Genomic DNA, 25051 nt, shown 5'->3' on the forward strand with positions numbered 1-25051 from the left:
CGAATTGATAGCAGTCAGATAAGTACGATTTGAACCATGCCCCTAATGCCAACATAATTTTCCAGTCTGTTCAAGAGAATATTGTGGTCAACAGTATCGAACGCAGCACTAAGATCCAGTAGCACTAACAGAGAGATACAACCACGATCAGATGACAAGAGTAGATCATTTGTAACTCTAATAAGAGCAGTCTCAGTACTATGGTACAATCTAAAACCTGACTGGAAATCCTCACAGATATCATTTTTCTGTAGGAAGGAAGATAATTGTGAGGATACAACCTTTTCTAATATCTTTGACAGAAAAGGGAGATTCGAGATAGGTCTGTAATTAATTAATTAATTGGGGTCAAGTTGTGGTTTTTTAATGAGAGGCTTAATAGCAGCCAGTTTGAAGGTTTTGGGGACATATCCTAATGACAGTGATGAATTAATAATATTTAGCAGAGGATCTATGAGATCTGGAAGCAAGTCTTTTAGTAGCCTAGATGGAATAGGGTCTAGCATACAAGTTGTTGGTTTAGATGTTTTAACAAGTTTATACAATTCATCCTGACCTATAGTAGAGAATGAGTGGAATTGTTCCCCAGGAGATCTATAGTGCACTATCTGATGCGATACTGTAATTGACGGCTGCATGGTGACAATTTTGTCTCTAATAGTATCGATCTTGGAAGTAAAGTAGTTCATAAAGTCATTACTGCTATGCTGATGGGCATAGTCAGTGTCTGTTGGTTCTTTATTTTTTGTTAACTTAGCCACTGTATTGAATAAATACCTAGGGTTATGTTTGTTATCTTCTAAAAGAGTCGAAAAGTAATCAGATCTTGCCGATTTTAACGCTTTTCTATACGATAGGGTACATTCACGCCAGGCAGTACGAAAAACCTCTAATTTTGTTTTCCTCCAGCTGCGCTCCATTTTCCAGACTGCTCTCTTTAGGGCGCGAGTGTGCTCGTTATACCACGGGGTCGGACTGTTTTCCTTAATCTTCCTTAGGCGCAGAGGAGCGACCGTATCTAGAGTCCTGGAAAGGAGAGTCTATAGTTTCTGTTACATCATCAAGTTTTACTGAGCTATTGGACATGCTGAGGAATTCAGATAAGTCAGGAAGATTACTTAGAAAGCAATCTTTTGTAGTAGAAGTGATGGTTCTACCATACTTGTAATAAGGAGTTGAATTTACAGTTTTAGTTATCTGGAGTATACACAAGACTAGATAATGATCAGAGATATCATCACTTTGCTGCAGAATCTCAACGGCATTGACATCAATTCCATGTGACAGTATTAAGTCTAGAGTATGATTTCGACAATGAGTGGGACCTGACACATGTTGTCTAACTCCAATAGAATTTAAAATGTCTGTAAATGCTGCTCCCAGTGCATCGTTTTCATTATCAACATGGATGTTAAAGTCACCTACTATTAAGATGATAGCTTCCGATTTTTTTCAGAACAGAAAACCACCAGATTGGGAAAAAAATGCCCCATTAGCATGACTACAGCACATGTGGCTAACATATGAGGCAGCAATTTTAACAATCAGCTGCTCCGATTGTTTTGTTTTTCTTTCCCACAGCAAAATAATACTTATATCTTAATTTCAGTGCACATCCTTCAATATTCGTTCATCATCCATTACAATTAGTTATATTTCTTAACATTGAACATGTAAGAACAATTACAAAACAAATTTCAAATAAAAAACTCAAAACAAAACTCACCGGAGTTCCATGAAAGAAATCATGAAATAGTGCATCATCCTTTGAATTTTATCAGAATCTTTTTTCACTTGTTTAACTTTTCTTTCTAAAAAAAAAAAAAAAAGTTATCGTGCTGAGTCAGCAGATCTTCTCTCCGTTCTGTTCTTAGCAAGAATCCCTACTTCTCCCTCTGATTATCTCATATCATTTACCAGGGAGGAATTTGCTAGCCACTACAACCATTTTCTGTTCTCTATCTTTGAATGTCTGTGAGCCTAAAATTTTATAGGGGTTACAAGTAGACACAACAAATACAAAGAAAGGAAATATCAAAACGACTAAAAAAATTAACAAAATCAAAATTTGAGCTGGGGACCTCTTGTTGAGTTGACACGGAATTACTTGTGTGCAAAAGCAAACAGAAGTCATCAGTAAACATCAGTAGATCCAAGTGCACACACGTAAACGTGAAAATGTTACAAATAATCACAAATCATTAAATATGGCCTACACATAGAAACAAAACCCCTAAAAATGTATATAAAATATAAGCAAATCCAAGTAATGACTATGTATATATTCATCTTAGAAAACAATTCTTTGTAGATGTATTTGTTCGATTAATATCTTCACATTTTCAAATTGCTCAACAGTTTTCCATTTGAAAAATTGGTTAAACAATTTCTTCTTGAAATTGTGTGCCTTTTAATCATTTAGGGTCATGAATGTGAATGCAAAGTTCCAAAGATGCTAAGCTTCACATAGATGGAAGCCTATTATGGAACAGCTGTATAAAAATTGTTAAAAACAATTTAACAACCAACTAACAGGAGGGTTAATGCAGCAGTTATGCTCACAGAAAACAACTAATGTGTGCTCTAGAATAAACATAATATTATGATTATCGATTATAGTTTTTATTTTTGGTGTGACTGTGACTGGAATTGTGTTTTTAATAGTAATAATTACATCTAACTCAATTCTTACTAGTAAAGTTGCAATTAGGAGACGTTAAAAGTGAAATTATTCATCATGCCATACAGAGGACCTCATATGACACTCAGCAGGACATTCGTTGCCATTTTTGTCAACAAATGTAATTGAACCCTTTCTTGCATATTTCATTATATTTGCTTAATGTTTAACCATTACAGGAGCTGTATATAGAAACTTCAGAAAATCCTTGACCTGAGATTTTTTAGAAGAGTTTGTTTCCCGACCCCACATGTACATACATACGTATAAATAAACAGAAACACACCTTACACATTATTAAATTAAATAATTTTAATTGTGTCTTAATTTACTTAATCTGCAAAAGTTCATAGGGATGTGTTATATAGTAAAGGCAATGAAAAAAATTACTGTTACACAATGGTGTCCTTGATAAGAAATGAGAATGTTTCCTGGTCACTCAACAACTTAACACAGCATGAGATTAAACATTAATACAGGATGAAAGGTGCAAAGTAAATGAATACTGCATTTAGGGGAACTTGCAAATTTTAAAAGATGAATAAAGAGATAAAGAATCAACATAAATGAAGTGTTTGCTCATGAACACAAGTGTTTTATTAACTTCGGTTAGATTTAATGGCATCACACACACACACACAAAAACTGGAATCTAGAAATTGGCCCTGTCAATGCGATCCTGGTGCACATCCAGCAAGCTCTTTTTCTTGAGCATCAGCATGTACTCTGCAAACTCACGAACTGCTCCGTTTCCGGCAGGTCTCTGACACGTGTATTTTGCCGCAATGAGATCCGCCACAGGTGAGTCACATGGAATGCCGTTCAGCCCCACCTGAGAGAGGATCTCTCTGTCCTCAGGCTCAGAACCTGCGAGGGAAAATATCACAATATGCTCACTAGAAATTCAGATTATTTTACATGTTCGCAAATAGCTACAGGTTTATTCACAACGAGCGCTATCAAATTTAGCATGTTATTTAATCGCAGATTGTAACGTTTTTACAACCACATCAAACAGCTGTTGAATTGTGTTCATAGCGCATTCTCTTCAGTTGTGCACACTGTAGCCTGTATCATTTCATATTAAAATGCGAATGAAATGACAAACATGCATGTCAGATCTGCATCAAGGTCAGCAGCGGTAGCTCTTAAAGCAACAGCAGCCAATTTAACTAATAACCCAGCTCCTGTGTTGTCTGTTAATCAAAAAACAAAAGTAAAAAGAGGAAATCAGTAACTTTTGTAGCTTTACTGAATTTCTGTATATTTCTTATTTGCTGAAGGGCACAGGCAAATAATGGGTTTATGTGAAGACTGTTTTAAGTTCACTTAAATTAGAAGTTGTTATTTTTAAAGGTGAATAAATGTTCAAATTGATAGCACTCAATTATACTGTAATGATGATGGTCATATGACTATACAGTCATGGCCAAAAATATCAGCACCCTTGCGATTCAGACAGAAAATGCAGCACTTCTGTCAGAAATTGTTCCAATTGCAAATGTTTTGGTAATCACAGGCTTATTGTTTTTTAATTGCACTGCAACAACACAAAAAAACAGAGAAGAAAAGTCAAACTTGATAAAATTTCACACAGAACTCAGAAATGGACTGGACAAAATTATTGGCACCTTGTCAAAATTGCATGTGATGCTCCTGTAATTTGTATTTAGACACACTTGTGGCAAGTAACAGGTGTGGGCAATATAGTAATATGGTTTGCAACCAGTTAAAATGGAGAAAACTTGACTCAACCTTTGTTTAGTGTGTCACACTGAGCATGAAGAAGTATAAAGAGTTGTCTGTGGATTTGAGAGAAAAAATTGTGGAAAAACATGGACAATCTCACAGCTACAAGTCCATCTCCAGAGATCTTAATGTTCCTTTGTCCACTGTGTGCAATATCACCAAGAGGTTTACAGCCCATGGCACCTCCCTGGATGTGGACAGAAGAGCAAAATGAATGAAAAATTACAACAAAGGATTGTTCGAATGGTGGATAAAGAACCCCAATTAACTTCCAAACAAATTCAAGCTGATCTGCAGACACAGGGTACAACTCGCACTATGTCACCATCTGAATAAAAAGGAACGCTATGGTAGGACACCACTGCTGACACAAAGGCATAAAAAACAAGGCTGGAGTTTGCCAAAACTTTTGTGACAAAACCACAAACCTTCTGGGAGAACATACTGTGGACAGATGAGACAAGTAGAGCTTTTTGGTAAAGGACATCATGGCACTGTTTACAGAAAAAAAAATGAGGCTTTTAAAGAAAAGAACACAGTCCCTACAGTCAAACATGGTGGAGGTTCAAAGATGTTTTGGGCTTGCTTTGCTGCTTCTGGCACTGGATGCCTTGACTGTGTGAACGGTATCATAAAATCTGATGATTACCAAAGAATTTTGGGTTGCAACATAGTGGCCAGTGTCAGAAGGGTTGCATTTTCTGACAGAATTGCAAGGGTGCTGATATTTTTGGCCATGACTGTATGAAATGATAGGTCTTTCAGGCAAAAAGTGTAGTTTTTAAAATATATTTAAACTTCTTATTCTAAATAAAATGTACAAAAGGTTCATTTTTTCCAAGTCTTCATTTGTTTTTTTTTTTTTAAATAACACAATAATATTGTATCATGGACTTCATATCAAGATATTATTGTATCGTGAGATTTTGATATCATTACATCCCTAATGGCTATAGTCAATGGATAAATATAAAGGAAAAAAGAACAATTTCCTAGAAACATCAATGATACTGGTATTAGTGACACTCACCTTCAGTCATGAAAAAATATTTAAGAAATATTAAAAAAAATACTGTCTTTATGTTGTTTCTACATTAATTTGGAGATTTAATGTGAAATTATTGCAATATAAAAGTATATTTAACAACTTTAATGTTAGCGATTAATCAAGATTAATTAGTTCACTTTTTTTAAAATCGATTGATGGCACTTATTTTAGTAATTAATTGGTTAAAGCACACTTGTAATATCAAGCAGAGTAAAATGGATTATTTATTTATTTAATTTTACTTTTATGTATGTTAAGAGATTTTTTTGACAATTCAGGAGGTCAGATATAGAATAAATTATTTAATAATTATTATTCTAAATTATGTCAGGTGTACAGTAGAACTAAAATGGTTAATTCAGTACTTGCAATTTGTGAGTGAGAAATGTTTCTACACTACTTTCTTTTCAGTAAATTAATATTTTGATTAAATTTTTTTGTGGTGCCTATTCTTACTTGCACATTCACCTAAAAGCTCTTTTACACAACTATCTGAATTTTTAACATTTCTAAAAATTTCCCATAAAAAAAAAAAAAAAAAAAAAAAAAAAAAAATGGAACAAGCATTCTTTTTTGGATATATATTTATATTATTCATTATTTATTTGACTATTCTTTTGTTTTATTATTATTTTGAATTAATGCCTAATCCTGGGGGGGATAAATAATTGTATATGCAATAAGTGGTATACGAGTAAAAAGGGTACAAGGGCTTTTGAAGAAATGTGAAACCAAAAACGTGCTGAAATGCAGTAGACATATCAAACATAAACTGAGTATAGCTGGATTTTTTTGTGACATTCTCACCCATGAAGGCCAGTTCATCCCACTGCAGCTTCTTCTCCTTTATCAGCTGCTCCACCTCGAGCCCAATCAGCTGCTTTCCAAACCAGAGTCCACAGCCGACGCGCTCTGCGACCTTCTCCAGCAGACCCCTGGACAGTGGCTCATTCATGCTGGACATGATGATCACCTAAACACACACAAGAACAACAGTTAGCAAACATCAAATCCAAATTAAACAGACAATATATTGCTCCAGTCACAATAGGGAAGAAAAGACTTGCAACTTGTTGCATGTCAACATTTTTTTTTTTTTTTTTTTTACAGTGTATTTGTACCAGCCTACACGACTGTACCTCTATATCTTCTTTCTGCAGCATCTGTATGCCTGCTACATCTCGAGCATTGATGGATACCAGGTCCTCTCCTGAAACCGACGTGTATATGCGTCCGTTCGTCAAACAGCCAGACACTTTACACAGAAACAACTTGACCGGTGCATTCTCCTCTTGGCCAAAGTAGCCATACCTGCAGAAAATTGCAGCGTTTATATTTTCATTGATGGCTTTTGTCTGGCCACAGAGCTTGTTTAAACAGCTCACCTCAGGACTCTTTGTTCAGCGACGGGCCAGTCGATGTCAACATCGATGTCGACACTGTACTCGGGCAGCATTTCATAGTAGGCCACCTTGCCCAACTAAAATACATGGAAACCAGATCAAAATTTCTGAAGAGCTTTCATACACAGCTCATACTTAAAAAACGTTTTGATTTAGCTCAGGTAATTTTTCTCCAATAAAAGCTGATGGAACAATGTTACAAATAAAGCTTCTTTACTGGCATTGACAGTTCCAGGCAGGAACTTTAACATCATTGGAATCTTTCCATTCCATAAAAGGTTCTTTACGGTGGAAAAAAATTCTTTAGATTTTTTTAAAAATGGTTCTTTTAGAAACTTTTCACTGAAAGGTTCTTTGGGGACAAAAAAAAAAATTCTCCTGCACAATCACTGCGAATTTATGCACATTTTGACATTTGATTTTTGTTCTTTGTCCTAATTTTTAACATCAGTGATTTTTCAATACTTTTCTAAGATGGTGTCAAAATCATATCAAAATACTTCAGTTTCCAGGTCAGTACAGTTAGGATATGTAGAAAAATTCCCATCTCATTTTCTCCTCCAATGTCAAAATTCACTGCAGAAGTACCGACCCAGTGTTTGCACAGTGAAAATTACAAAAAAATAAAAAATAAAAAAAAGGTAAAACAGCGATGTAGGACGATTTTGAAGTTGGAGGAGAAAATGAGATGGGAGTTTTTCAGCCTACTCTAACTGTATTGACCCGGATTACACAGAGTATGCTTGCGCATCACAAAGCTAGACAGAACGAGCATTTAAGGTTTAAAAGTATATACTTTTCTTTTTTTTTAAGAAAATGACAGATCGTTTTGCTAGATAAGACCCTTATTCCTAGGCTGGGATCGTTTAGAGCCCTTTGAAGCTGCACTGAAACTGCATTTTGGATGTTCAAACTCACAGGCACCTTTGAAGTCCACTATATGGAGATCATTTCTGAAATGTTTTTCTCAAAAAACTGTACATTTTTGTTCTGGAAGTAACTTCTCTTAATGCAACCCCATGTAAAGCATGCTGGGAACAACATATCGTAACTATGGGTCCATAACTATGGATCTATGAGAGCGAACGATGACCGTCACCACGGTCTTATCCTGAATGATGCCATTCTTCCGCCTATCCTCGAGACCTAATAACAACACTGTCAGGTGACTGACCTTAGGGGTTGGCTGTTATATAACATCCGGATGGACCCGCCACTTCCTCCTGCCTGGAACGCCTCAGCTCGTCCCGAGTGACAAGACATGGTGACGGTCATTGTTCGGTCTCACAGATCCATAGTTATGGACATAACTTACGATCTATTTCGACCTCACTCAGACCGTCACCACGGTCTTATCCTGGATGACTGATACTAACAGGGTCACGAGGGACCAGTATCACTCCCTTTCCCTGATAACTCAACAGCAGATAAAACAGCAGACCCCAAAGAATTTGGACTTGTTACATTAATCCTTTAAAATCTTGTGAACTTGCATGGAGTGCTCCATGAGGCCGCGGCACATATGTCTGAAAGTGCTACCCCTTTAAGTGCCGCCCAAGAGGTGGCCATACTCCTGGTAGAGTGGGCAACTAGATCACAAGGAATAGGAAGATTTTGACTAGAATATGCATGTGAAATTGTATCCACTATCCAGTGAGATAGACGTTGCTTAGACACAGGTTTGCCTGCACACTTCTTGTCAAAACATACAAACAATTGTGAATGCGACTGTCGCAATGGACTGGTACACTCAATGTATGTATGCAATGCTCTAACAGGACATAAAGAAGAGCTATCCAACCCAGTACCTGAACAAGGAGGGTCTGGGCGAAAAGCATCAAGTTCAATTACCTGATTTATTGTACCAGGCTTAAGGACCTTGGGTAGGAACGACGGATTTGGCCAAAGATAGACCCCTGGCTTTTCCACCTTCCATCTCAAGCAGTCTTCACTGATTGATAGGGAGTGCAATTCGCTAACTCTCTTGGCTGAGCATACTGCCAGAAGGAAGACGGTCTTCCATGTCAGGAACTTTAGATCAACTTGATCTAATGGTTCAAAGGGTGCTTTGAATAAAGACCGCAAAACAATAGTAAGGTCCCAAGTGGGTGACCTCCTAACCTTCCCTGGGCATAAAAGGTGTGCACCCTTAAGGAACTGAGACACCAAACAGTGTTTTCCAACACTAACACCATCCACTAACGAATGAAAGTGTGAGATGGATGCAATATAGACCTTTATAATATTAGCCGATTTCCCCGAATCCAACAGCATCTGAAGGAGCCGGAGAACAAGACTAATGTCACAATTGGTAGCATCTAGCTGATGATCCTGACACCATGCAAAGAATATTCGCCACTTACTCGAATAGTTGCTCCAAGTAGATGGCATCTTAGAACTATTTATTGTCCTGAGCACAGCTTCATCTAAGTCTTCAGGGAGGGACTGAGCAGGGGCCATACCCATAATTGTAGGATTTCTGGCCTCGGGTGCCAAATTTGCCCCTCTGCCTGAGACAGGAGATTGACCCTCCTCGGTACCGGCCAAGGGTGACCCTGTACCAAACGTACAAGTGTCGGGAACCAGTGTTTCTTTGGCCATCTTGGGGCCACAAGCAAAACTTTGTGACAACCCAGTACTACCCTCCTGAGCACCAAGGGTATCAGAGGTAGAGGAGGAAAAGCATATAACAACTCTCCCGGCCATTATTGAGATGCATCTATCCCCAGGGGATCTCCCTGATTGCTCAGGGAGTACCACTGATTGCAATGAGTTGTTTCTGCTGTTGCAAACAGATCTATCTTTGCCATACCGAACTGTCCCCATATAAGTCTTACCACTTTGGGATGGAGACGGCACTCTCCTGGAAGAGGTCCAGTTCGAGACATCAGGTCTTCTGCTTTGTTCGCTACCCCTGGTATGTACACTGCTTTGAGAGACAGGAGTTTCTGAGATGACCAGAGAAGTAGCCTCTGTAGTGGACAGCACATTCCAGGGCCCAGTTTATAGCAGGAGCCCTCCCTGACCACAATACTGGACATAGGTTTGCTACATTTTGATTGGATCTTGGTGAACTAACATAAACAGACTGTCCAGCGGCATCAGATAAAGATGCCAGGACAACAGCCAGACACCTCTTAGAGCACAAGAAGACCACCTTTGGTGCAAAGCCCGGGAAGGACAGAACTTCCTACTGGTCAAAATGCAGTTTGTGCCCTTCACCCACCTTGAGACTGTTCCTAAGGGTTTGGCCTGTGACCGACCATAAAAATTCATTAGGACCTCCAGATGTAGCAGTAGTGGGTGAAACTAAGAGAGATCATGGAGATCCATCCAAATCCATTCATAACTGTTTTTTTAACCTTAAAACTGATGCACACTACAACACACACATCTTATACTTATTCAGAGAAATAAGTATTCCTTGTGACAGCAACGTGTAGTGCAACATCTTACACAAACTTAGCTGTTAATGGACAAATGAATGCATGCATGACAGTTCAATCTTTTCCTATCATGTTTGGACTTAATGTGTTCGTAACATTGCCAAATGCATTCTGGTTATGGTTTGAGAAGTGAGAAATGCACCAGTAAAACTTTAGTGACACTTTTCTAGCTTTGTGTTTGGACTATGAAAATAAATTCCACAGGAGGAAAGAAGGGTGGGCAACCACGTGTCCCCCCCCAGCCAGTCACAGCATGGAAATGGAGAAGCGCCAAATTGCAATCTCCTCCTCTTTGGAAAGGGATAAAGGTACCCTTCCAAAAGACATTCCTTGTTCTGAGTCTGCTACCTGTGAAGGAAAAGACACCAACAGAACAAACCAACGTTCTGAGTCTGAGTCCTGGAAGGGAAGAGACAGAAACAGATCACCTGCGTTCTGAGTCTGCCACCCGTCAGGGTGAGACCATAGCAGAAACACCTCCATTCTGAGTCTCCGTCCTGCAAAGGTGAGACAACAACAGATACCAAGTCCAAGTCTCCAGCTTTTGAGGCAGCAACAGATACGACCATGTTCTGAGCCTCTAGCCTGCGAGGAAAGAGATAATCTACGTTCAGAGTCTTCATCCAGCGAGACAACAATTGATGCAGCATCCTGAGTCTCCATCCTAGAGAGACAAAGCGGATTGACCAAGTTCTGAGTCTCTAGCCCAGAGAGGCAGAAGGCACACAGACTTTTGCAACAAGTTTAAGCTCCGGCGAGCAAACCTTCACTTCAGGTACTTTTGCTTGCATGTTCCAAGCTAAGGACCTTCAGCACCTACTCCAGGGCCACATCTGCGTGTTCCAGATCTTAGGACCCTTGGTGCTCCAGGAGATCAGCATCCTACAGCGCTTCATCTTCAAGGCTGTTGAAACGGATTCCTGCTCCTTTCCCCACTGTACTGCCACCAGCGCAACCAGTGGAAGAAGTCACCGCCACCGGACTGCTCACTCAACCGCAGCGAATGTAAATATCACTTCCATACCTCTTCCAGAGACCTTGGCATTGTTGTATATTATCAGTATATGATTTTCTAAGTTACATTAGGTATTATATAGCTGATTGCATTTGATAACAAATTACATGCATTTGTTTGATGCATAGTAAGGTTATTCACCTTATTTGTTTCAGAGTAGCAACAGTTATCTTTCCAGATAACGTAGCTCTGATATAGCAACTCCCAACATAATCACTTGCTTTTTATGCATCTTATGCACTTTATTCCTTTTTCATTCATGGTATTCATTTAGTAGCTGTTGATTACTCTTGTCTATCTTTTGTTAATAAAATTTATTTTATTACAACTTGTGTCTTCCTTGTGTTGATAATACAGAAGAGGTTCTACAAGTTAGAGATCCCACCAATCTTTCTTATGTGCTGTACTCATAACCACACATTAATTGACACGTGGTCCAAGAATCATAACGTCAGCTGTGACATGAGTACCCATCACTACCGTATTTCACCTCCCTAGGTTGGCGAAAGCTAAAATTCACTGCCTTAATTGGCGTCCCTAGGTTGGCGAAAGCGAAATTTATTACACCTCCTTGTCACCTGGAGACAACGTGCTGATCTGGTGCCACCCTGGTGGTTGTGATACACTGCAGACATATTGTCTGTCCTTATCAAGACATGTTTGTTTTGCAGTGATGGGAGAAAAGTCCTCAGGGAGAGGTGGACTGCCCTGAGCTCCAGCACATTGATATGTTCTAAGGTCCAGGGAGGCTCCCAGAGACCTCTGACAGATCTGCCTTCCCACACTGCTCCTCATCCTGTCAGAGAGGCATCCGTTGTTATCATCGACCCCCTCGCTGGAATGTTTCCTAAAGGAATCCTTTGTGATAGTAACTTCTTGTTCTTCATAGGGCATAACATCCGGATACACCTCTGTGTAACCCTCATCCTCACATGTCGGTCTAATCTTGGATGCAGTTTGAAGCGGTTTACCCACTGTTGTAGTGGACGGGCTCGAAGGAGGCCAAGGGGGATCACATTCGCTGCCGCTGCAATCATACTCAGCAACTGCGGGAACTGAATTAGCTTCATCCTCTTGTTTAGATGAAATGACTGAGCCAGACTGGACAGCTTTGTCACCTTCTGGGGAGATAAAGAGGCCACCATTAGTTGGGAATTCAGTGAAATCCCCACAAACACTGTGTGTTGCCGAGGACTTAGATTGCTCTTGTTCCTGTTTACTTTGAGACAGAGAGCCTGAACATGCCAAATTACCATTTCCGTGTCCTTTATAACTTGACTGCGAGTAGGTGCGCAGATTAACCAGTCATCCAGGTATGCTAAAATTTTTATTCCCACACACTGGAGAGAATGAAGGGCTGCTGACACCACCCTGGCGAAGACCCTTGGAGACAATGAAAGGCCAAATGGTAGGACCTTGAACTGGAAAACCCGATCTTGAAAGGCAAAGCGCAGAAACGGGTGATGATCTCGACAGATGGGTACGTGGAAATATGCGTCCTTCAAGTCTATGGAAGTGAACCATTCTCCTGGTTCTTGCGTTGTTGTCAGCATCTTGAAAGGCAACACCTTTATGAATCGGTTCAGTTGTCGTAAGTCCAGGATGGGCCGAAGTCCACCATCCTTTTTCGGGACCAGGAAATATTTTGAATAAAATCCAGTGGGCTGTTTGCTGGTGCTTACCTGAACAATCGCCTCTTTCTGCAATAGGGTTGCAATCTCGTTGGCTAAAATTTGTGCCTGGACTGGGTCTTTGACTAAGGTCATATGAACCCCTGAAAAAGTAGGGGGGCGCCGCCCAAACTGTATCCTGTACCCTTTCCTTACGATAGGGAATCTGATGTGCATTTCTCCCAACTGTCCAGGCGTAGTTGGGAGCATGTCCCAGCGGCTCCAAGACCTCATGCAGGGCCTCCCCGGGGTTTAGAACCCCTGGGAGTATGTTTCTTCAGGGGTCCCCCCTTAGCTGAAGGTTGGTCAGTTTGGGGAGCTTGGTAATACTGTCTGGCACCCTTATCGTGGGACTGATAACCCCTAGTTCACCTTCTGTCATACCCCCAAGGTTCTGAACGAGGAAAGTGTGAGGGCTGAAAAGGCTGAGTACCTTTATGGCCGTATCTAGTTGGTCCAACATGACCAAATGTTTGTTGGACAGATTCTCTTCTGCATCTTGCTTGGTCAGCAGTGTCTAACAGGGACTGAGAGTCAGGATGAAAAACTTTACCAGGAACCGGCATATTAGTCAATTCTTTCCTAATAGTTTCAGGCAAAGATGTCTGGGTTAACCAAATCTGCCTCTGGGCTAAGATTGCTGAACACATAGATGCACCAACATCTCTGGTGAGCTGTGAATGTGTGATCAGTGCTGCATCCACCAGATTCATAGCATCATGATCTTCTGAACTGATCACCTTTCTTAAGGCAGCCAATACTATTGCTAGAGCATTTCCTGATCTGGCTGCTCGAGTAGCTGCATTGTATGCTTGGCACATTAGACAATCTGTCTTCTGACATTCTCTACCAGGGCACCTAGGGTTATCTGTGACCCGATCAGGTCCGGGGGTAGGCCCCCTCTTGCGCTTACAAGGATGTTCTTCTTCTGAGGGCCCTGAGGCTACCTCTTTCCTACTACCAGTCAGATGTCTAGCTCTCTGCACCCTTTCCTTTAATGTTAACCCTTCTGCTGCCACACAGGGTTTCTCAATATCATCGAGTAAATGTTGCATACCCAAGCAGGATGGGCATTCTCTATGTCCATCTCGTGGGTGCATATCAGCCTGACAAAATCAACATTTTGAGCGACTCATGTCAGCAAACTAAGATGAACTGCAATGAGACACAGTACATCAATCAGTTCTTGAGAGCTTCACAATTATTCCGCATACATAGAAAATACACAAAATGTGACGAATCACTGTGCATTAACCATCTTTCAAAGTCTGCGAACAGCGCTTTCTAATTACAATGTATTATTACCAACTGAGGTTGAAGTAACAAATTATTCAACAAAAACTTCCTGGTTTTTATTGAAAGGAAACAAATAACAAAACCGCTCACATATAGTTTGTGACGAATCACAACTCATTAATTATCTTTCAAATAAATTTTGCAAACAGAACTTTTTGAAAATCAAGAATTATGTAAATAGACAATATTTGAATATCCCCCACTCTACGTGCCTACACGCAGTCAGCAGGATGGAAATTTCACGTCCGCTGTGAACAGCAGACCCGAACACAAACACCTGCAAACAGATTGTAATAAAGCAAAGGGATACTCACCAACGCACTAGCGTCGTGTCCAAAATACAGAGGAGAAATGCAACGCAATCCTCAGGGACATAAAGCGCATGCACGAAAACGTGACTGATTGGAACTGCAATTCCTCCTGGGTTTTTTTCAAACCACCAATCCGGTCTCAGATGAGGCGAGAAAGGCAAAGAGGAAGTGGCTGGTCCATCCGGATGTTATATAACAGCCAACCCCTAAGGTCAGTCACCTGACATTGTTGTTATTAGGTCTCGAGGATAGGCGGAAGAATGGCGTCATTCAGGATAAGACCGTGGTGACGGTCTGAGTGAGGTCGAAATAAATCCACTTTTCAGTTAGTTGTGTCAACAAAAATGATTCATGTTGTCCCTACACAAAATAATTAAGCTAAATTAACTTTTACAAATTTAAGTGGACTGAACATAATGGAAATAACTTAGGTAAGAACATTTTAAGAATTTAGTTGTTTTTGCTTATTTTAACTAAATCATTTTGTACAAGCACTAAACATCATGTTACACAGTAATGTAATTTGATGACAGTTACTAATGTCAATAAAATCATGTTTTTGTGCGTCAGTATGCCCTTTAATATATCACTGGGGAATGCGAGATACAATGCAGACGAGTCATACAACATTTTTTTAATGGGGTTTTTGCGTGTATTTGATAGGACAATTGAGAGCAGACAGGAAAGCATTGGGTGAAAAGCAGGGGACAGGATTGTCAAAGAACCTTGAGATGGGAATCGAACTCGGGTTGCCAGCAGCACAGTTGTGCTATGTGTCAGCACACTAACCACTGGGCTACTGGGGCCGACAAGCATTTAAATGCAATAAAAAGTTTATCATATTTCAAAACGTTGCATTTGATTTCAAATATTTTAGTCTGGCATTTCAGTAGTCAACATTTGAAGCAGATCAAAGTTGTCATACAATCAAAACAATACCCGTTCTTGTCGTAGGACAACTTTAATGAACTTTTTTGATCCACTTCAAAAGTTTAACAACTAATTTGTTAAAACAACTGTTTGCATTTTACCTTTATTTTTAACTTTGTAGAATAAGCCGAATTCTACTGTGATCCCATAAGGTTAAGAATGTAACTTTATGGATTGTTTTGATGCACTCTCATTGTTGTTATCAATACAACTCTGCAAGTTGTCACAAATAATTTCCTGACAGTTATGGTCATTGCACACTGATCTGAAATTTTCGTATGCGTTTTTTCGTATTCGTCATTCTAAAAATGTGTCACGCACAGAAACCTTGCATGCTGAGTCCGATGCGTATTAATTCATCTGTCACGAGGAAAAAAAAATCGCAAAACAATACACAATGGAATCTTCAGGCAGTGAGGATGATTTTGTTGTCCACTCTGTTCTTAAAAAAAGAAAAAGAAAGGACATATTTGGTCCATCCAATTTTTTTCCGATCAAGATTTCGCCGCGGATGACTGCCTCGGTTTGTTGCTCCGTCGTACTTTTTCTGTTTTTGTTTGTTTGTCCTGTCTTAAGCAACGTGTTTCCGATCAGCTTCTCAAGAAACGAGCTCTTGGACATAAGAAATAGCACACCAGAAAACTTTTTGCCAACGTTTGAACATTCAGACGTCTTACTGGACATTTTAGTCGGAGGGGCTGCGTTCCTATACAAGCGCTCCAAGCGACGCAAGCAAGGAAAACGCGCCGGCGCGCTCGTGAAATTCTGACAGCGCGGTTTTAGGACTCCGCTCCCTTGCAAATAAATCAGACGAACTACAACTCCTCACCCGCACAAACAAGGACTTTTTAAACTCTGCTGCGCTTTGCTTCACGGAAACCTGGCTAAACGGAACCATTCCGGACAGCGCGCTTCATCTAACGGTCTTCCAGCTGATCAGAGCGGACCGCGTCACCGAGTCATCGGGGAAAACGAGAGGCGGTGAATTATGTTTTTATATCAATGAAGGCTAGTGTACAGACGTGGCGGTTTTAAATAAGATGTGCTGCCCAAACTTGGAAGCTGTCTTTATTAACTGTAAACCTTTTTATTCACCGCGGGAGGTTTCCTCTTTTATTCTGGTGAGTGTGTACATTCCCCCTGATGCGCGTACAAGCGCGGCGCTAGTACTGTTGGCCGATCAGATCACACACACAGAGCAGCGTTACCCGGACACTTCCATTCTCGTGCTCGGTGATTTTAATAAAGCTCATCTCACCCGCGAACTGCCGAAATATAGACAGCACATCACATGCCCCACCAGAGACAGCAATATACTGGACCACTGCTACACTGTTTTAAAGGATGCATATCACTCTGTCCCCCGTGCAGCGCTGGGACTCTCTGATCACTGTTTAGTTCATCTTCTACCAGCCTACAGGCAGAAACTTAAATCTGCTAAGCCTATAGTAAAAACTGTAAAGAGATGGACTGTTGAAGCAGAGCGGGATTTACAAGCCTGCTTCGAACTTTGTGACACTGTGACATCCTACATCAGTTTCTGTGAGGACATGTGTGTACCCACCAGGACTTACTAAACATTTAACAACGACAAACCTTGGTTCAGTGCAAAACTCAAACAACTTCGCCAGGCCAAAAAGGAAGCCTACAGGAGTGGGGACAAAGTCTTGTACAAACAGGCCAAATACACACTGAATAGGAAGATAAGAGTGGCAAAGTTAAACTACTCGGGAAAGCTAAAAAAACAGCTTTCAAGAAATGACCCTAAATCAGTGTGGAATGGCCTGAAAGCCATCACCAGCTACAAGAGCCCGTCCCCCAGCACCGAGGCCAATCAACAACTGGCTGATGACCTGAATGAGTTTTACTGCAGGTTTGAAAAACAGAAGACTGGTCTGACACCCTAGACCCACCCCGACTGTCCCACAACACAGCCATCAACACCCTGCTCCTCCATCCCCCTACTGTTTCTCAACCTGCCCTTAAGATCTGTGAAGGTGATGTTTGCAAAGTCTTCAGGAAGCAGAAGATAAGGAAAGCCAAAGGCCCAGATGGTGTCTCTCCAGCCTGCCTTAAAGCCTGTGCTGTCCAGCTATCATCCATCTTCACATTGATCTTCAACAGATCTCTGGAGCTATGTATAGTCCCATCCTGCTTCAAATGTTCCACCATCATCCCTGTACCCAAGAAACCAAAAACCACAGGACTTAATGACTACAGACCTGTTGCTTTAACATCTGTGGTCATAAGGTCATTTGAGAGACTGGTGTTGGCCTACTTGAAGGACATTACTGGACCCTTGCTGGACCCCCTGCAGTTTGCTTACCGAGCAAACAGGTCTGTGGATGATGCAGTCAATATGGGATTGCACTACATCCTTCAACATCTGGACAAACCAGGGACCTATGCAAGGATCTTGTTTGTGGACTTCAGCTCTGCTTTCAACACCATCATCCCAGATATCCTTCAGAATAAACTGTCACAGCTCTCTGTACCCACCTCCATCTGTCAGTGGATCACCAGCTTCCGACAGATAGGCAGCAGCTAGTGAGGCTGGGAAAACTCACATCCGGCACCCGTACCATCAGCACTCGAGCTCCCCAGGGCTCGTTTGCAGACGACACCACTGTCATCGGTCTCATCCGGGATGGCGACGAATCTGCTTACAGACAGGAGGTTAAGCAGCTGTCTCTCTGGTGCAGTCACAACAACCTGGAGCTCAACACGCTCAAAACTGTAGAGATGACGGTGGACTTCTGGAGAAAGCCCCCTGCACTCACCCCTCTCACCATCATGAACAGCACTGTGGCTGCAGTGGACTCATTCAAGTTCCTAGGAACTAACATCTCCCAGGACCTGAAGTGGGACATTCACATTGACTCTATTGTGAAAAAAGCCCAGCAGAGGTTGTACTTTCTCCGTCAACTGAAAAAGTTCAATCTACCACAGGCACTGATGACACAGTTTTACTCCTCTGTCATTGAGTCAGTTCTGTGCTCTTCTATAACTGTCTGGTTTGGGGCAGCCAGTAAATCAGATATAAGAAGACTGCAACGGACTGTTAGGACAGCAGAAAGAATCATTGGTGTGCACCTGCCCAACCTTCAGGACTTATACACCTCCAGAGTGAAGAAACGGGCAGGAAACATCATCCAAGACCCTTCTCACCCCGGACACAACCTGTTTGCACTTCTCCCCTCAGGCAGACGCTACAGATCCCTGAGCACTAAAACATCTAGACATAAAAACAGCTTTTTCCCAAATGCCATCTCCAGTTTAAACAGATAAACATGAACATTACCTGGGTTCTACAATTCATTTCTGTATTTCTTTCTCCATTTCTAATTAATGTCTCTTTCTGTAGTATTATTATGCAAACTTCTGTAGTATTATTATGTAAATACTCATGCACATCTCTTATTTATATAGCTGTATATAGAGTAAATACTGCACAAATCTGTACATAAATCATCTGTTCCAGATTCATACATTATTATTTATTTTTAAGTTTTTATTTTATTTAAATGTTGTATGTATGTATGTACCAGGAGCACCTTAAAAAACCACAACAAATTCCTTGTGTGTTTGCACACATTTGGCGAATAAAGCTAATTCTGATTCTGATTCTGATAAGATATAGAAGGACAGAATACTTTTTAACCCCTTATTAAGGAGCTGCGGGATTATCCCAGGCTTTTCAAAGTTTACTTTAGGATGTCAGTAAACGCTGATGCTTTGCTAGCGTTACTGGAGCCACATATTATACAGAAGATATACAACGTGAGGTTGTATTTATTTTTTTTATGTGCGAAAATGTCGGACGGAAATTTCGGACTCAGTGTGCAATGACCTTTTCTGTCAACTTTTCTCATGTAACCTGGTTGGTTTACAGTAATATCAACTCGTTACACTGGAGTTAAAATACATCTTAATAGCATTAAACTATCACTCTTTACTCCGGTGTGAACCAGAGTTGTTAAATAGTGTGAATAAAACTTTTATTAGTGTTAAAACAGTAACACTTTTAAAAGTGTTATTTAACTCTAAAATGTTGGGAGTTGATTTTAACTCTAAAAGAATTCGAAAGTGAAGCATCAGAATATTTATTACATTAACTTATGTTATTACATATAACCTTCAGTGTTTCTTGGCTAGTTTAAATATTATTTTTATAACTAAGTGAATTCTAGGGACAGGTTTGTAACCATATAATGACACACCTGTTTAAGGCCATTTTCCCAAGTCTTCCTCGTACTAAAATAGAAAGAGCCGTTTTCATAGAGTTCTCCAGGCCAATCTTGTCGTCGCGGTCTGTGCGCCACATCAATGTTCAGAGGAGTTGGATTCCTACCCTCTAATTAAAATAAATGACAAAAATGAAAGACATGTAAACATTTGAATTTAGGTCCTGTAAACATTATGACTGTACTTAACATGATCTAACGACAGGATTGGGTGCCATAGAGAATCTAGATATGATAACAATTGTATTACAGCAACCTACTTTTGATTTTACAATATGCTTTGATATGATCGTGAAGGACTGTGTGTCATTAACATCAACTGAAAAGGCATCAAAATCTGCAATTGTTTGAGATTAATATGTTTTTATGATACCGTTCTTGTCCACCTCCTCCCAGCGAAACTGGTGTCTGCGAACCACGGAAAACACATAGTTGTAACCCTGTTCGGTGATCATCTGCAGGGCTTCCTTGATGTGATGCGGGTGGAGGCATGGAGATGTGGCCTGAATATGACAGACGATGTCCACCTCTGAAACACAGCCAAGATAAATGACCAGTGCAGAGATGGCAAAAGTACACACATCTTTCGCTCAAGTAGAAGTACAGATACTCATGTTTAAAAATACTCTGGTAAAAGTAGAAATACTGACTACACTTTTTTACTTAAATTAAATTAAAGAAGTATGAGCTCTGACATGTACTTAAGTAAAAGTACCCATTACTACTACCTGTTTTAGTGTCACGCTGGTAACTGGACCTCACATCATATTGACACATTAATACAAAATGACTTGCATTTAAAATTTGTTAGCTAATGAATGTATCAAGGCTAAACAACCACCATGTAGAACAGGGCTGGAAGGGACAAAATTTCAGGCCAGGAAATTTCACACTCATCCAGGCCATCCCATACACCCACAACAAATTCTGAAACCATGGACAACCCTATGTTTTTTTTTTTTTTTTATATGGCTATCATATTTAAATAAATGTTTAAAACCAAAATAAGAAAAAGGCTCTCTCTTGAACTGCACATTCACTTTCAATTTCCTTTTCAGTCTCTTCATTTTCCATGATATCTTTCTGTGTCTCACTTTGTGTGTTTGCTTTTTCACTAATTTTCTTGTACCTGTCACTTTTCCCATCAGCCATTTACTGTTATGAGCAGAACAGTCTCCAAATTGTTGCAAAACAACCACCTCATTATATTCTATTTGCAATAACAATTTTAAGTTCAGTTTAAAGTATCACATGACCAGGTGTTGTTGATTTATCTTAAAATGGCTTAAATACTATAGATTTAACAAAACTATATTTTCTAAATTGCCTAAATTGTCAAAATTAGTACAATAATGACTACATCACGACAATATCTTTACAGAAAAACCATAATACTGAACATGTAACTGCATTATCATGAGTCATATTTTTCTACCAAAATTAACCATGGTTTGTTACAGTAAAACTAACTAGCTAGCATAACCAAATTTACGGTATTTACTAGTTGTCATGGAAACACTATACAGAGAAAAAGTGCTCCAAAATTTAAAAGCCTTTTGATGATACCGCTGAATATTTATTTTACCATAGTAAAAGTACATTTCTGGCTGAAGTAAATTTTTCTTCTCAGTTTTTAGTATTCATTTAAAATGAAGCAAATCTGCTATTATTTTAATCCCCAATCTGTTATCTATCAGTTTAGATAGTTTATTAATGCTTGGCAAGTCAGCAGAAGACACAAACCAGTTTTAAATTCCAGTCGCGCTGATGGGGAACGTTATAACACTGCGTTACAATCTGCCCCGCTATATTAAACTATGCTATTCTATGACATTAGCCATGTAATTTTCACTATTTACTTGTATGGACTGTAAAAAGAAACAAGAAACAGGTCAATAAAGACTGACAATCGATGTTTAATGTTGAGAAATTAGATATTTTTTTTTTTTTAATTCTTAAAAAACGCCATTATTTTATTTGAAAAAGTTAATCATTTTATTTTATTGACAAAATATTTTAGTTTGTCGTGTATGTTTTTTTCATTCGATCAGATAACATTTGAAGCTGTCATATGGTCATGTTACACCGTGCCCCTCACATATTACAATGTACCCCACATATGGGGCATGTTGTCATTTTCACTTACTTTCTTTTGAGGTAAATAACGAAAAACGTATACACTGTAATTATGAAACAAAGCGACATATCTGTACAAGACAAGTGTAAAAATAACGTGGATAAAAATGATACTCTGAACCCCACATGGATTTACACAAACTGAGAAATTCAAAAAGTGTTGGTTTGTGCCCCGCGCTCCCCTAGTAACCAGAACCATTTTTTGTAGTAACCATGGTTATGGTTATGCTAAATTACTACTGTAACTTTACAGTAGATAAGAATGATGTCCTTTAGCAGAGAGTATTTTGAGTGATGATATTCAGTTTAGTTTCGTTTAACCGATGCATGATTAATTAGAGATTTGTTATCTAATGGTGATCCAACAAATGCTGATTAAAACTAAAGTAACAAGGCTGGTTTGAAAATGTAAGAAGTAGAAAGTACAGATATTTGTCTAAAAATGTAAGGAGTAAAGTATAAATAGTGAAGTACTGATACCAGAAAAATCTAAGTACAGTAATGAAGTATTTGTACTTCATTACTTCCCATCTCTGGGCCAGTGCAATAAAACTGTTTTTTAAAGTTGCCATTTAAAGGGGCAAACAGAATTAACATTTCAGCATACTCTTTGTTAAATAAATTTACATACACTGTCAAAAAGATTTTTCAAAGTTGTAAATAAAACAGATTATTGGAGTTTTACAACAAAATGTCTTTTGTAAACTTAATTTTTTTTTTCTGCTTCAAAATTTCATGTTTAATTCAGTGTGTTAGCTGACATTTCTTTGTAATTGTTTGTAAAATCTACTAGCAATTTCTGAGTGAAAACGGTTTCAAAGTGAACCCTACACATTTCTGTGTATGGCACTAGAATAGATTTAAAATGAAACAATTAAGATGAAATTAAAGTGCAGACTTTAAGCTTTAATTCAAGCGGTTGAACAGAAATATAACATAAAAAGCTAAGGATTTACAACCGTTTTTATACACAGGCCCCAAAATGTAATTGGACAAATAAATATAATCATAAATAAAATGTTCATTTTTAATATTTTGTTGAGAATCTTTTGCAGGCAATTACTGCCTTAAGTCTGGAACTCATGGACATCACCAGAGACTGGGTTTCCTCCTTTGTGATGCTTTGCCAGACCTTTACTGAGCTGACTTCAGTTGTTGTTTGTTTGTGTATCTTTCTGCCTTTATTTTTGTCTTCAGCAAGTGAAATGCATGCTTAATCAATTTAATACCAGAAGACTGACATGACCATTGCAGAATATTCCACTTTTTTTTTACCTTCAAAAACTCTTGGGTTGCTTTTGCTGTAAATTTTGGGTCATCATCCATTTGTACTACGAAGCGCCACCCAATCTGCACCCAATGAAGCTTTGCTCCATTTGAATGAATCTGGGCACCCAATGAAAATTCATTGGCTTTGCTCCATTTGAATGAATCTGGGCAGAGAGTATCTCGTACTGGCTGATCTTAATTTTAGCCGCCAAAGAATGCTTTACCCTAAGTGGTTTGGCTTTTTTTTTTTTTAGATGTTTTTTGCAAAGTCCTAAGTAGCATTGGTATATTTGTAGTAATAGCCAAAAATACATTGTATGGGTCAAAATTAGATTTTTCTTCTTTTATGCCAAAAATCATTAGGACATTAAGTAAAGATCATGTTAATATTTCCTACCGTAAATATATCAAAAGTTTGATTATGCACTGCTAACAACTTCATTCGGACAAATTTAAAGGTGATTTTCTCAATATTTGGATTTTTGCACCCTCAGATTCTAGATTTTCAAATATTATCCTTCCCTAACAAACCATACATCAATGGAAAGCTTATTTATTCAGCTCTCTCAGCTATCTCTAGAATCGTGAGAGAATCATGGTCTGCAATTTATTAAAAACTGCTGGGATTCTCAATTTATCCAGAATCCTGAAGCTCTTGTTTAAATGTTTTACTGCAAATAATTAATTAAAATGGAAGTTTAATTTCATAAAGTTCAAAATGCATTTTGTCTTTTTTCAGTTGAATAAAATACTACTTTCTCTGTATATATCATAATTGAGGATTTCTTAAGAAAAGTTTAAAAATCTTGTCTCGTCTCGTTCTTGTGAACCCAGTCTTGTGTCTGGTCTCGTCTCCTGTGATAATTGTCTCGTCACATCCCTAATATATATATATTTAATTTACACACACACACTCACACGTTACATAATATAATAAAATATGATGTATTATTAAGTTTAGTTTATTATTTTCCACAATTTTTTATCTTAAAATTACTTTAACATATTATATGTTTGTTTTTGTTTTGTTTTTTTGTTTTTCATTTATTAAAAAGATGTTTTTAAAATGCAAAATTTAAGTAAAATGTATTATCTACAAAAGTTTGCGCTAATAGCTGGAAACTCTGTAAATTCATAGACATAGAAATTGCTGGAAAATGATCGCATTCGTAACAAACGTGTGGTTTGTAATGTTTATCTCATAGGACACTTTGCACAACTCATTCTTGCAGTTTCTCCAAAACCTCAACTATGTTAGCAATTTGGTTCAATTCAAATCACGTTCAACTGAATCAAGGTTTGGCTCACCGGGTCTCAGTCGGATGAACTCCTGGATGGTCTCCAGTGAGCTCGACGAATCTTTAGACACTTCAGGACTGCGCCGATGAACTTTTGCGCCCCAAACTTTAGCGACCCGCTCAATTTCATCATGATCAGTAGAAATCCAGACACTGCCGAACACAACATCAGGTATTTTGTTTCTTTTCTTCTTCGTTCTTTCTTTGTCTTTTTCCAAGACAAAATTCAAATCATAACGAACAACATATTAAAGCATTAATATTAAAACAATTAGAAGAAAGAGAAAATAAAGAAGAGAAAATAAAATGTAGTTGCCTGTCAATGACTTCTGAATCCAAGGCGGCTCTAAGAACCCACGCGATGAGAGGAACCCCGGCCAGATTCTTGATGTTCTTCAGAGGGATTCCTTTACTGCCACCCCGCGCCAGAATTAGAGCCGCCCGGTGAGGGTGTCCGGAGGACGGGTAACCGACACCCGAGTTTGGCTCTGCGCACCTGTTGCTATCCATCGCCGAAGTGAGGGATGACAGAAACACTGAACGTTATACGGACCGG

At 39.1% G+C, this 25051-nt stretch overlaps 1 protein-coding gene across 1 annotated transcript; it reads right to left on the reverse strand.

Annotated features, from left to right (window-relative positions):
* Nucleotides 1–3004: 3004 nt before the first annotated feature.
* Nucleotides 3005–25051, reverse strand: cmasb (cytidine monophosphate N-acetylneuraminic acid synthetase b). Its single transcript, XM_051099140.1, has 8 exons — nt 24812–25051; nt 24506–24648; nt 20166–20321; nt 19769–19902; nt 6863–6957; nt 6617–6788; nt 6285–6450; nt 3005–3547 (listed from the first exon to the last, which is right to left on the reverse strand). The coding sequence occupies exons 1-8, from the start codon at nt 25003–25005 to the stop codon at nt 3333–3335; spliced, it is 1275 nt and encodes a 424-aa protein (XP_050955097.1). The 5' UTR covers nt 25006–25051; the 3' UTR covers nt 3005–3332.

Source organism: Labeo rohita, chromosome 25 (genome assembly GCF_022985175.1).
Source record: "Labeo rohita strain BAU-BD-2019 chromosome 25, IGBB_LRoh.1.0, whole genome shotgun sequence".
Lineage (NCBI taxonomy): Eukaryota > Metazoa > Chordata > Actinopteri > Cypriniformes > Cyprinidae > Labeo > Labeo rohita.

Coding starts and splice junctions, on each gene's coding strand:
- cmasb (XM_051099140.1), bottom strand. CDS start 25,005: ATGGATAGCAACAGGTGCGCAGAGCCAAACTCGGGTGTCGGTTACCCG. Junction 24,649..24,811: donor GATTCAGAAGTCATTGACAG/GCAACTACATTT, acceptor TGTGTTCGGCAG/TGTCTGGATTTCTACTGATC. Junction 19,903..20,165: donor GGAGGAGGTGGACAAGAACG/GTATCATAAAAA, acceptor TATTTTAATTAG/AGGGTAGGAATCCAACTCCT.